Source organism: Salarias fasciatus, chromosome 16, assembly GCF_902148845.1.
Source record: "Salarias fasciatus chromosome 16, fSalaFa1.1, whole genome shotgun sequence".
Lineage (NCBI taxonomy): Eukaryota > Metazoa > Chordata > Actinopteri > Blenniiformes > Blenniidae > Salarias > Salarias fasciatus.
In genome coordinates, this window is record NC_043760.1 from 29,880,050 (window position 1) to 29,893,142 (window position 13,093).

A 13,093-nucleotide genomic window follows, 5' to 3' on the forward strand; every position below is an offset into this window, starting at 1 on the left:
CGCAACCGCACGCCTCACTTAAAAATGATTGTATTCAAAATGCCAATGTGTTGATTGCTGGTGTTGGAGACAAAAAAAAAAAAAAAAACTCCAGCAAGTCCGGTGGAGCAGGTGGAATTATGACGAGTTGTTTTCGGTCGGTGGAAAATGACAGTTCTGACATAAAAGCATAGATCCATCATGGGAACAATTTCACTAAAAGACCCGCTAGTTATTTTATAAAGCGGCGAGGTCAATCCGTCTTGTGAGGTAAGTTAAAGGCTGCAGGCCGCCGGCTCGCAGCCATCCGCCACCTGGACCGCGAGGGCGGAGAAGCTCGGCACTGACACCGCCAGCCGCCCGGCGGATTCATGTCTATGAAGAGTCGACTCAGAGCAGAGATGCTGCTAAATGAGTGACTGTTCGTTTACTGATCTCCGGCTGACTGGGAGGGAAATGACCCTGAACAGGTCACGAGTTCGATTCCAGTCAACAGTGACCCAAACACACACAGGGAAAAGATGCAAACTCCACAATGGAAGGTCCTGAAGTCTTTATCAGGGATTCTTTAAAACTAGCTCATCACTCTTTAGATAAAAACAGATTTTTACTACACATTAACAATATTGTGTTTTTTCAAGAGTGCGGCCCAGAATACGAGACGCTGTGAAATAAAACTGAAAACTTTCACTGAGTCACTGAAAACATAACGTTTTGAGAACAACTTCCCAAGGTGGAAGGTTCAGACTCTGTCTCTGTGTAAAACACAACCGTTTCAATTTGATCAGGACTGGCTCAGTTAATCCATCAAGCAGAAAAACATGAATCAGCGCCATTTTAAAGCAGCTTTTGGAAATAGATATTTTTTGCATTTAATTAATTAATGGGGTGCAAACTTTACCAGATTCAACTCTCATGGTTGGCTGATTTTCAACTTCTCCACAGCATGTTGAAAGGAGAATCCAGAATCACTACTGATATTTTATGACGCGTCAAGCGAGCAGACAGATGTGATGAAGTCGGTAACGGACTGCTCCTTCCTCACTCTGTCGTCTTCCAACGCTTCAGATTTATTTGGAACCACATGATGACTCTGCTTCCAAGTGATCCCCGTATGCCTGTGAAATCTCCAGATAATCTTTTAATGGCCGGAGACGTCGACCGTCTCGCTGCACAGCTCGTAAATCTGGCGGTGGGGAAAGGGCCCCCTCGGCTGAACTGGATCCCATCAGGGTGAACTGATTACCTGGGGTGGATCAGGAGGAGATCCTGTGCAGCTGATCACAGGTAAATGAGTTTGTTCGGTTTTGATGACTAATTTTACAAAACGTGTGTTATTCCTTTGAAAGTCATGGCATTGCTTTAGAAAAGAGAACGCTGCATGTCTTCCTGTTCAGTCTGATCTTATGGAAGTAATCCAATCGCTTGCAACATTTTCCAGACGGTCAGTTCTTAATGTATGTCTGTCATAAGTCCGTCTGTCCATTCGTTTTTATATAAGCTGTATTCTGGACAGGACACAAAAAAGGACAACAAGGACCTCTTGGTGAGGAGTCACTCTAAGACGCATTAAGCAGAATATTTCGTGATACATCAAGGCGATGCAACACTTGGCGAACAGCTGCTGAGGGGCTGAATGACAGCGCGAGATAACGGCGGATGTCTGCGGGGAGGAGGACGTCCGATAACCCTCTGCTTATCCCTTCAGCAGCAAACTCTCAGGAAGTTCTAGTGAAGAAACACCGAGGCGCACGAAACTCCACCATCTGACTGTCGTTCTTGTGGGTTTGGAGCTGAATGTTTCCTCCGTTGGTCAGAGTCGAGGAGTGACAGTGTGCAGACTCATCGGTCACCTCATTGCTTCATCAAAATGTGTCATGGTTTTGCTAAAAAAAAAAAAAAAGTTGAATCAGTCATGCAAAAGTGAGAAGAAATCCTCCATTCCCGTAAAGACAAACATCAGAAGAACTACAAAGGAGAAAAGTTGCATTAAAGAAAGTAGAGAGAAGGAGAGAGACCATTAAAACATGCAGATTCTTAAAATAATATAATGTCAAGTACACCAGAGGATAGAAAATAATAAAAACACACATCAGAAATAAATATACAGGTTACATAAGAATCTTTCAGGACAGAGTCAAACTTTTTAGATGTGTTCTTAAAGAAGCTGATGATGTTATTCTGAGTTAATATGGAGAAGAAAGGCCACCCCAGAGAGCTGGAACTTTGATTTAAATAGAAAGAAGTGACCAAGCCTCATCAGCATCCACACAAATATTCCTGAGGACGTGAAAGTGAAGCTCAGCCACATGTCAGAGCAGAGGAAGTATCTTCTGCTGCTCGCTGGAACAGTCTGGGATCAGCAGGACTTCCTGAGCACGGCCCCCTGATATGATTTGGCCTTAAAGAACCAACGTGCCCTGGAATCTGGGGTCTCATAAATAAACAAATAAACACTTTTTATTTGTAGAGTGCTTATTCTAATTACAGCTCCGGACTTGTGCTGAGCAGTCTCTAATTTTTCTCCGAGCGCAGAGCCTCGCCGAGCCGTCTGCGGCGGACCAGCAGTCGGCAGATGTAATTACCACATCGCGTCTGGCCCCTGGTACTCTGACAAAAGAGGGAGAGATGGAGGGAGGGACGGGGAGAGAGGGATTGATCCGGGTAAACAGTAATTAGGGTTGGTAGCGGTGTATTGTGGGACGTCGACGAGGCGGGACTGAGCGAAGATGAGGGGAGAAAAAAGACGAGACGAGCAGGGAAGGAGGACGGACGAGGCGCTCTGGGACAGACGTCGCTCTCACCGGGCTGAAAGTTAAAGTTGCCATCAGACATCACACTATACAGTTTAGTTACTGGTTAATCCTCAATGCATGCTGCTGGGCGGTGGGAGGAAGCATGTGCCGCTGTGCCAGTTTCTACAAGCCCAGCATCAACATCATCAACAAACACACAAACGGTTCCCACCGGCCATCGGGTCGAACTGGAAGAGCTCCAGTGCACGAGATGGAAACTGAACCTCTCATCTAAACATTACTTTGCAGCACTGCTGTCACTCACGCTTCAGATCGCAGACCTGTAAAATACACAACACGCCTAAATCCCCTGAGTGAGGAGCAGCTCACACACAGTCTGGCTCCGCCCTGTCCTGCGCCGAGCCGAGCCGAGCCGGCGGTGGAGGCCGTCACGTTTCCAGGCAAAGAGCGAAGTGCAAAGTACTGCATATATATTGAGTTATTTTCTATACATGAAAGAGATTATGTTTTCACAGTTGTCTGAAGTTTTTCCAGATCTGAATGTGAGCTGCAGTTTCTTTTCTCTTCATATTTAGCTTCAAGTTCAGCAAAAGGCTTGATCTTCGTCAGAATGATTATTTATGAAGCACAGTGAGGATTCACTCATTCTTTTTTCTACCAGCACGCCTCTCTTGCTGGCCAGATAAGTTTCCAGTCATTCTCTCTCTCTTTGCTCTGTTCGGCAGCTCAGACAAACAGTATTACCTGACGGAGAGACACTCTGGTCCTGACTGAAGCTCAGGTAAAACGTACCTTCAGGTCCTGTGATGAGAGTTTGGTATTCTCGGTTCTTCTCGGTCTGGACTCCAGATATAACTGACTTTGGTTGAAATGGAGGGAAGAGAAGAAACCAAATGACTTCAAGTGACGAGGAGATCTTTCTCAGATCCATTGTGAGACTCTGGATTTCTTCACTGGAAGGTTGAGTCAAAGTTTAAAGTTTAAATATGAGAGACATTTAACATTGTTGCACAGTAAACCAAGATAAAATACAAAACATATCTGAGATATTGGGTCAATAAGTGTACCAGAACAACAGAACTGGATGAAGTGAACAGAGGGAGAAGGAGCAGGGTGTGAATTTGTGTATCTGTGGGTGTCATGACGAACAGGCAGCTGGAATATATGAGGGAACTTTTCCTTTTAGGTCAGGCGCTTCAACTGGAAGGAGAAACTGGAGGTTTGGGAAAGACGTCCGTGACCTGAGTGGACATTGCATGAAATGTCCTGGTGTAGCGTCTGAGTGAACTGATAAAACAGCATCAAACTTTCTGTGTTACAAAATGTTAAAAAACATGAAGTTGAATTCAACTGGATTCAAAAAGATGGTTCTTTGTCATCATTTTGAACTGATCTGTGGTTCAGGAAGTTCTAGGTTGATGAGGAACTTTGTTGTAAAGCTACAGCAACAGAACACGTTCGATCAGCACAGGTTTCATTTCATCCTGTGGAATTCATCTGGCGGTTTCCTCAGTCCTCTGGTTTTCCTTCACAGTCCAGAAACATACATTTGCAGGTGGCTCTGAATTGGCTGTAGCTGCGGATGTTTGGTTTTTCTGTCTCTGTGTTTGTCCTGTGATGGACCGCTGACCTCTGCCTCCGTCCACTCTCAGAAGGGATTGGTTCCACCTCCCTGTGACCCGACGCTGGATGAAGCAGAATCCAGGTCTGTTGACCTCTGAAATATTTAGCATCACTCTATAAACTACACGCCTCAGGTTTAACTGCAGCAGCACACGTCTCATTTCAGTATTTTTGTTTCCAGAACTTGTCTCTAAAGTGATCCTGCTGCCTGTCGACCCGCCGTACAAGGTTTTGAACTCCGTCACTGCCCACAGCTTCAGGACCGTCCTCCTGAAGAAAGATTCGATCTTTGGCTCGTATTTTGGAAAACGCGACACCGATTTGAAGGAATTCGGGACGTGAATGTGACTAATGAAAACACTTCACTTACTTTTTCACTGGAACTGCTCGGTTTTTGTCTCACTGCCGTCGAAACACCCACACAAGCCTTTGAGTAAGCTACCTTCATTAACGGCTCTCTTTTAAGGAGAATGAAATGTTCCGTTTGGTCAGAGCACTTCCAAAAAGCTTCAGCAGCTTCGGAGGGACATATCTGTTATTTTGACGCGCGTGTACTTTCCAAACATAAAGAGCAACATCAAGCACTCAACATTTAATGCTCAATCCATCACAGTGCTCTCACACGGCGCGAGGGAAAATACCACATTCATCCCGAGGCCTCACACCGAGCCGCGGATGCTGGGAAGAAGGAGTCACCATCTTGTTGAGTGGGAAGGGGGAAGAGGAATACGACTTTTACGGGAAGGAATATCTCCCCAGTGAGAGCACTGGCGAAAAAACGCGCCGTGTGTGTGTGAGTGTGTGTGTGTGTGTGTGGGTGCACACGTGTGCCGCGACCCAGATTTTGACAAACATGCATGAGAGAATGGCGTTGGGGCGATCGCTGCATTCCCGACATTCCTTCCTGAGAATTTCCAGGCAGCGTGAGGCTGGGTCTGACATCACGAGGGGGTTCCACTGCTTTCCACATTCTTCCTCCCGCTCTCTCGCAATCCCACCCATATTTGGAAGTGAGAGGAAGGGAATCCCAGATGATGACTCAAAGGCTTCGGCTGCAGAGGGAAAGTCGCCCCACATCTGTTTTCATGAGTGTGCATCTGTGTGCGATGTCGGCCGTGTGTGCGTGTGTGTGTGTGTGTGTGTGTGTGTGTGTGTGTGTGTGTGTGAGACATCCTCCTGCTGAAAACCCAACTTTTCAGCCACGACGTGGATTTTAGTGGCGGCGTGAGACGAGAGTGTGCGTCCACACAGGAAAACGGGAACCCAAAGTGACGTTGTCTTTCTATTTATAACCTGCTTCTCCTGGCAGCCATGACAGATCAAAAAATGCACTCTGGTGGATGTGCACGCTCCTGAAAACGACAGTTTCCACACTATAACTCCTTGAGACCGATGACGAGGAGAGTGAAATGAGACGACCTGTGATGCACTTGGCACAGCAGGAGCATGGGAGCTCGATGCCGAGTCGATATGTAGGCGGTAACGAGTCACCTCGCATTGGACCCGCCACAAATGAGGCCACGGCAATAGATAGGGCCACAGGCTGCTCAATGTGTTCAGCAGAGTGTGACCAACCATCTGCCAGCTGCAATAAGCTCTTACCTCCACAGAGAAGTTTACAGGAACCCGTTCATTTAGAAAGAAACAGAAAACTGAGAAGCGAGGGTTGGTGGAGGATGTCGCCAGGACAGAAATGTGCGCTGCTGTTAGATGAATGGCGATACATGATCAAGGGGTCTGTGGGTCTGAAGCCATAGTCAGACCTAAATTTAGGCCCACTTTGTTCTCGTCTGTGAGCTGGTGACAGAGTACTAGGCTCTCTGGGGTTGTCTGTGGTCCAGTGTATCAGAAAGAGCGCTGTTGTTCTGCCTGGCAGTCAGAAACACAGACGTTCCCTCAAGCAACCCAAAATGAAAGAAAGCTTTCATGGAATATTCTGTTTAGCTGCACAGACTGTTGTGTATGATACTCCCAGGACCCATAAAACAAGTAATTCACAGACAATATCTCACCCACGCTCTCTTTGCTACAGAGTACAGCAACATAAATCTAACTGATTTCAAGAAGGAGCTGAGACAGTGTTCAAAGGGCTTCAAACACGAGTTTCTCAAATCCGGGCAAATGGGCCTGCGGGGCGACATGATGTTTAGACGGACACAGGAAAAGGAAAGCCAAGCAACACAAGACACAAAAAGAAGAGAAGACGTGACACCAAGATAAGAAAGTAACCACAGACTGCCGTGTGTAAACCGGTTTTCCTTTACATCATCCCGATCTCTGCAGGGACACTGGATGGTGACGTTTCGAGGCGCTCCCCCCTCCTGCACACAAATGCCTCTCTTCCTCATTAACAAAACAAGCTAATTAAAAATCTGTTAATGGGCTGTGCTGTGGGCATCTTTAGAAGAGAGGCGAATCAACAGCTTGATAAAACAAAATGCAATATAAACATATGAGAGATATGGGGAGGACTGATGAACAATTAAAAAAGTGATGACACAGACATTGTCATGTAACAACAGTTGGTAACACACACACACACATTCATCCTACACATCCCCGTTTGATTGTGTAAGTAAACAGTGCAGGAGGACAGAGGGAAAAAAATACAAAGTGACTCACTGAAAACCAACTGGGACACACAGTGTCACATCCTGAGTGAGGGCGAGAGATGCCCTCCCTTTTATTGAAGGACAGATGGATCCCCCAATCTGTTGAGCGCCCGCGTGCCAAAGGACAACTGCCCACCAAACATCTTGCACCTGAGAGCAGAGGCTTCCAACCTGGAGGGAAACTGTGCAGGAGAGGCGCCATCCTGCAGTGCAGCGGCCAGGCGCGGCCTTCCGGCGCCCTCTAGTGGCTGCACACGGTACTTTGTGTTTATAGCATGGCGTCACCACGGGCTGAACCACCACTTTAAAAAAACAGGGGTGCATGTTTTCAGTTAACGATAAACTTTTCCAGTGTTTTAGCTCCCTTTGGAAACACCCCGCATCATATATGTGGTTTTAAAATATAGTATTTTATAAAAGTGGATAAAAATTGAAGAAGAGAGGGGATTGATCAGTTTTGAGATGAATTCGAGGAAGTGGGAGCCGAGAGGCGCCTTTTCTGAGCTCATGTTGTCGAGCTAAGAACAGTAGTCCCACTGCTCTGCCCATAAACTAAAATAACACCAGAAACCAGCGCGCTGGCTGTAACAGCTCCGTTTACACAGCATGGCCACTAAAAAGAAGCGAACTCCCAACGCAGAAAGTGACAGCTGGGTTGTCATCGCTGCAGGTAGGTTAGAAAGAGCTCCGCCGTGCTAATGTGCTAACTCTGCAGACTGGAGGTAACAAATCTGATCAGAAGATCGAGTCTATTTGTTTCTCCTCTGTGTAGAATTATTATAATTCTACTAATAGCTGGCGCACATAGATGTGATGTTTTAAGGCATGTTTTTTTAAAATGCTATTTGTATTCTGACTGTTGTGCAGATGTACTGTATATGTCATGCACACAACGCGACAGAATGATGGACACGTGTGTTTTTCAACATTAAGAAGCGTGTGCATGCACAAGAGAAAGTAAATTTATTCATGCATTTATTTTCATCAGACTGCATTATTGTCGCAGTGTGTTTATAGGTCTCAGAAATAAAACCAACATCTGTCAGACAGCTGCACCACGCACCACACCTGAGCTTCGTCTGCTCTGGCTGACTTCTGATCTGAATCTGACTCCTGATCTATGAAGCTCTGATTGACCTCGAGCCTGAACACATCTCAGATTTTCTGGTAGAAAATGAACCATCCAGAGACCTCTGAGATCTCAGGAGAAGGTTTATTAAATGATTCCAGAGTCAGGAAGAAACAAGGCGAAGCAGCTTTTAGTTCCTGCACTCCTCACCTGCAGAACAAACCCCCTGCTGACACACACTTCTTTCAAATCAGGATTTAAAATACTATTATTGGCTCAAACTGTGCATTAAACAATAGATTTTACTTATTATGTTTATCTTCTTAAAAATTTTGGTCTGTTTACTCTTCTTTTTTATGCCTTTCTTAATCACTTTGGATGTTCATCATATTCTTTATCACTTAGTTTCTTTAGTTTTTTTCTTTTAATTTAGTTCTTTCAGTTTTCTTTCTTTTCTTTATCACAAGTTTCTTGATGGTCTTTTATTTCCTTGTGAAACACTGAATTCCCTTTTCTCTGAATGCCTTTCTTTGAAATTAAGTAAAACATCTTAAGGAATATTTACAGATCCGGCATGTCTGCACAGAAATTCAATCCTGTGGATGAACAGCAGTAATGAAAACAAATCTTATAGACAATTCTCTTCATTCTGTCCACAGACTCCGTCATCGACACACAGAAGCATGACAGTGATCCAGCTTTTGTGCGACTGAGGAATCCAGCAACAGGTTGAAACTTTTAGTTCTTATGTATTTATAAATCACTTAAACTCTCTCTGTTTATTAACTTTATACTGTTTTGTCATCATAAAGAAAGATATAACTGTGACATTGGTCTATGAGAGTCACTGAACACATGAAACCCATAAATCTAATTTCTCTTTCATGAGTAGAGTTTTCTCTTATTGCAATTTGAGACAACGTGTGAAACAGTCGTCATGTTTTGTAATTTCATGACGAGTTGTGGATTTGAATCAATATTTAGTCTATTTGTATATTGTACTGTGATATTGACTTTGTGTTCTATGTGCACTGTAATGTAATGATTCAAAAGAAATGTGCGGACATTAGAGCGACGCTGGACGAGTTTGGAGTCCCTGCATGTTTCCGCTGAGGGTTCACTGCGGTCCAGCTTTTGCAGAACTGGAAGAAGCAGTGTTTGATTTTAATCTTTTTTTTTTGTACGGTGCAGATGAAGCGTCCCTGTACCTGCTGGGCAGTGGCGATGTGCAGCTCTATGAGGTCAAAGCGTTCCAGGAGGATTTCCGCTCCTGGTTTATTGGCCAGGCCGTGCAGAGAGGTGGGTTTCTTACCTCGGCGCTGTGGAAACAGACGTCCAAATGAATTCATTTCTGTGTTTGTGGTGCGTTTTTCTCATCAGCAAAGTTAGAGTGTGCTTTACGACAAAGTAACAAGTGATTGTGACACAGCGCCGACATGAAAAAAACAGTTGGATTGTTAGTTTAAAAGCTTCAATTAAAAAAAAGAAATGACAGCGACAGCCCCTTTGTATTCAAATCATTAATCAAACAGTGATCGTCACTGACTTCTTGTTTACATTAGTGATGGATTAATCCTGATGTGTGACAGTGTTTCAGATGAGAATGGGATAAAACCGTTGGAGTGTGACGATGAAAAGCCAACCTGTAATTTTCAGTTTTTGTGCCGACACATCTTGGGAAGTGAAAAGACATCTACAAGCCAGACTTCTCCTACTCTTTCATTTCACAATGAAACGTGGCTTCACAGCTGGTTTTACCATCGAGATCCTCTTTTCAGAAGATGCTAAAATCACTGAAAAACAACATCTTCGATATAAAGTTCTTTGGATTTGTCTCGTTGACACATTATAAACTGTTAACTATGTTTAAAGGCTTTAATGTTTCTGTCAGTCATGCTTGAGCATATTGTGTGTCTACTGTACATTAAAAGTTGTTTTTTTTTTCTCCTTTATATTGAACAGATGGGAAACTCCTCTTTGTAACACCGATGGATCCTCTCTATTTAATTCTGCCCTATTTGATCAAATCTGGTAAAGAGGTACGGAGCGGAAGCCCTCGCCTTACTCTCTATTTTAGCTTCATACGTGGAGCAGAGTGACGCTCGTTCCACTGACACTCGCAGCTTTTTCCTCCCTCAGGGAAAGTTTCAGCCTGTGGAGCAGCTCGTCGTGGACGAGGAGTTCCCAGCATGCTCCAGGCTGCTCAGCTGCACGCGGTCGCTGGCCTCCCTGCACCACGTCACCGAGGAGAAAGGTGAGCTTCGCTGTCAAACGAAGAATTGCAGCTGTGGCTTTGAGAGGCTGAATGCTGTGATCTGTACTGTTAGAGGTGGGAGGCAGGAAGTTCCATCGATACAGTGAAGAGAAGACCATGAGCTGGTTGAAGAAGAAGGTAATGGAGGTCTGTTCAGCTGGAATTCAGACGTTTAAGAAAGAAAATACTGAAGTGTTTTGTTTTTTTTTCTGCTGCAGGTGGAGAGAACGGTTGCTGCTCTCAGGATGAGGAATGTGTGTGTGGGGGAAGGAGTGACGTCTGCGACGTATGTCAGAGTGAAGCCGGAGTCGGACGGCCGTGAAGGTGACCCGTTTGAGCTTTGAAGGGAATGTCATAACTCTGATTTCATCTGCCCGGTGTCACAGCGTTGTCCCTGCAGCGGCCCGCCAGCAGAGGGCAGTAGTGCTGCATGCGTTTCCTGTGTGGGGTTAGGGTTCATCAGGAATTACTGGGGAAAAAGAAAAGAAGTTTGCAGTAGAACCAGGGAAGCAGGTGTGAGTTACTGTCACTGTCGCCGCTGCAGAGGACTTCCTGCGCTACGCTCACGGCCTCCTGTCCGAGTACATCAGCGAGCAGCTCAGCAAAGCCCTGCTCACACACCTGGGGTGAGTTAGAGCGGGTTACCATCAGTGTTTTCCGCCCCGCGGGTCCGTGACGGCTGTGTTTCCCTCGGCAGGTTACCGGAGCCCAGCAGTCCGAAGGAGGCGGAGCCGCCCTCCAAGGTGTGTCCTCCGCTCACACGGCGGCTTCTCCTCACTGCTGCTGCTGCTGCGTCTGCGTCCAACTTCTCTCTTGTCCTTTACGCCCGTAACGCTCGCGTCAAGTCGACTCTCGACTTGAGAAATAAGTGAGATGAGGTGGCGGCCTTTGTCATGAACGGCGTTTGTCTCTTCCTGGTTGTTCTGGCAGAAGCGGAAACTTTCAGACAAGCCGGTGGAGGCCGGAGAGGACTACACCAAATTCAACAGTGCAGACTTTGCACGTAAAGTGAGTCAGTGGCGAGATGGACGCCCCGTCGTCACTCTGATTCAGACTTTTGCGTCTTGGCTTGCTTGTGTTTCTCTTCCTCCACCTCTGGAGTGGTGGGGCGGTGTGTGTCCGCCTGCTGATGGCGGACGGGGGTGAGACACACGCCCGTCCTCAGACCGAAGCAAAGTTCATGATGTGTAATGAATTCCCGGCTGTCTCCCAGCAAGGTCATCCAGACGTATTGATTTCTTCTTCTGCCCTTCTGCTTCTTCTTCTTCCTCTTTTTTCTTTTTTTTCTCCAGCCGCCCAAGAAGATGACGACAGCTCAGAAGAGTCTGGCCAAGGTGGACAAAACCGGCATGAAGCCAATGTCGTCCTTCTTCAGCCCCAAGGTCAAAGCAGAGAAGAAGTGAACGCCGTTACTGATTTGTAGTGTCCCACGTTTGTAATAAAGACCAGAAAACCAGACCGGCTTTTCATTTCTAACAGTTTGATGGGTTGCAGGTTCCATGTCACAAATCCATGACTTAAAAAGTCAGTATTCACGCCGCTCCGCTCTCGTTCTTCACCTTGATAAACCGAGCCGGAGGCGAAGCGGACGTCCACGCGATACTCTTTAACTCCCGCCTTGAAAAGATGCATTGTTGCACGGCGCGGTTTGGCTTTGAACTGAGAAACGCGGTTTTTCTCGGCGGGGCTGATCTATAAACCCAACGGTACTGAAACGCCGCGTCCGTAACAACACTGAACGTCTCTTCTATTTCATTCAGGTGGAAACACATCATGAAAGGAAGTCTCTCGACGTGAAGGTCGGAGTCATTAGTTTAGTCGAATGTTTAACGAAGGCCGAGCAGAATGCGACGGCTGGTTCGGAGCTGGCTACATGCTGCAGCACAGACAGAAACCTCTGAAAAAAAATCTAATTTTTTTATTCTTGAATTGATCACAACAACAGACTGGATCTGCTTTTAAGGAGTAAAATGTGTTGAGCTGAACTCCGTGTGCCGTCATGGCTGCTGTGAACGTGCTCGGTGCTCCTGGAGGAGAGAGCAAAGTGGTTTTAATACGAGCTTAAAGCAGGACTGTCAAACACATCTGACAGTTCAGGAACCACAAACGGACCAGATTCATCCTGAGAGAGACCGGTAAAACAATGCAAGAGCAACCTTTAACTTCAAACTTTTAAAGTTTGTCATGGAGCAGAGAATACATGAGGGAAATGTCTATTTTCACAAAACCAAATATTGACGATCTCAACATGAAACCACCCGGTGAAGAAATTTGGTATAAAATCTGTTTATGTTGAGATTTCTATCATTTGTTTGGTTGAGTGGGTCAGATTTCATCCTCTTGTGAACCAGTTTTGGCCCACAGGCCTTATGTTTGGCAACCCTGGGTCAAACCTTATCAGGTAACTATAATAAATTGACTGTTTCTACAAACTGTCACACAACTGATGCGGTTGTAACTTTGGTCATTCTGAAGCAGTGATGCCGGTTAATGCAGTAGAATGTAAAAAGATTGTTCTTGTGTTTCCTCAGTGAATGAATATTTATCCCATCCACTGTGCCTATTTCTGATGAGCAAACTGCACTAAACCTTCCATCAGAGCAAACAGGCTTTGATTTTCCAAGATATTCAGCCTCAAATAAATATTATTACATTATTGGATGCAGTTATTTCTTTTCTAATGATTTTTTTTTTCATACTTCAATCAATAATATATCAAATTGCCAAGTTATTGCGTTGTGGGCTTTGTGACATTGAAAAAACCCAAATTACTACATTATTGGCAGGCGCTATAATATTC

At 45.4% G+C, this 13,093-nt stretch overlaps 1 protein-coding gene across 2 annotated transcripts; it reads left to right on the forward strand.

The window, feature by feature from the left end:
• Positions 1 to 7,311: 7,311 nt before the first annotated feature.
• On the forward strand, positions 7,312 to 11,781 carry rnaseh2b (ribonuclease H2, subunit B). 2 transcript variants are annotated; one of them, XM_030111973.1, is made up of 11 exons: positions 7,312 to 7,640; positions 8,699 to 8,767; positions 9,231 to 9,338; positions 10,002 to 10,078; positions 10,179 to 10,293; positions 10,367 to 10,431; positions 10,512 to 10,617; positions 10,838 to 10,919; positions 10,991 to 11,036; positions 11,224 to 11,301; positions 11,586 to 11,775. In XM_030111973.1, exons 1-11 carry the CDS (start codon positions 7,577 to 7,579, stop codon positions 11,694 to 11,696), a joined length of 921 nt encoding a protein of 306 aa, XP_029967833.1. In that variant the 5' UTR covers positions 7,312 to 7,576; the 3' UTR covers positions 11,697 to 11,775. The 2 variants fall into 2 exon arrangements, with proteins under 2 accessions (XP_029967833.1, XP_029967834.1); XM_030111974.1 differs by lacking the exon at positions 11,224 to 11,301 and having other exon boundaries at positions 11,586 to 11,781.
• The last annotated feature ends 1,312 nt before the right edge of the window (positions 11,782 to 13,093 follow it).

What these genes read in the sequence shown, in the direction of transcription:
- rnaseh2b (XM_030111973.1), top strand. Translation starts at nt 7,577, where the DNA reads ATGGCCACTAAAAAGAAGCGAACTCCCAACGCAGAAAGTGACAGCTGG. An exon ending in AGGCGGAGCCGCCCTCCAAG is followed by an intron (nt 11,037 to 11,223) that starts GTGTGTCCTCCG and finishes TTGTTCTGGCAG; the next exon opens with AAGCGGAAACTTTCAGACAA. An exon ending in GTGCAGACTTTGCACGTAAA is followed by an intron (nt 11,302 to 11,585) that starts GTGAGTCAGTGG and finishes TTTTTTCTCCAG; the next exon opens with CCGCCCAAGAAGATGACGAC.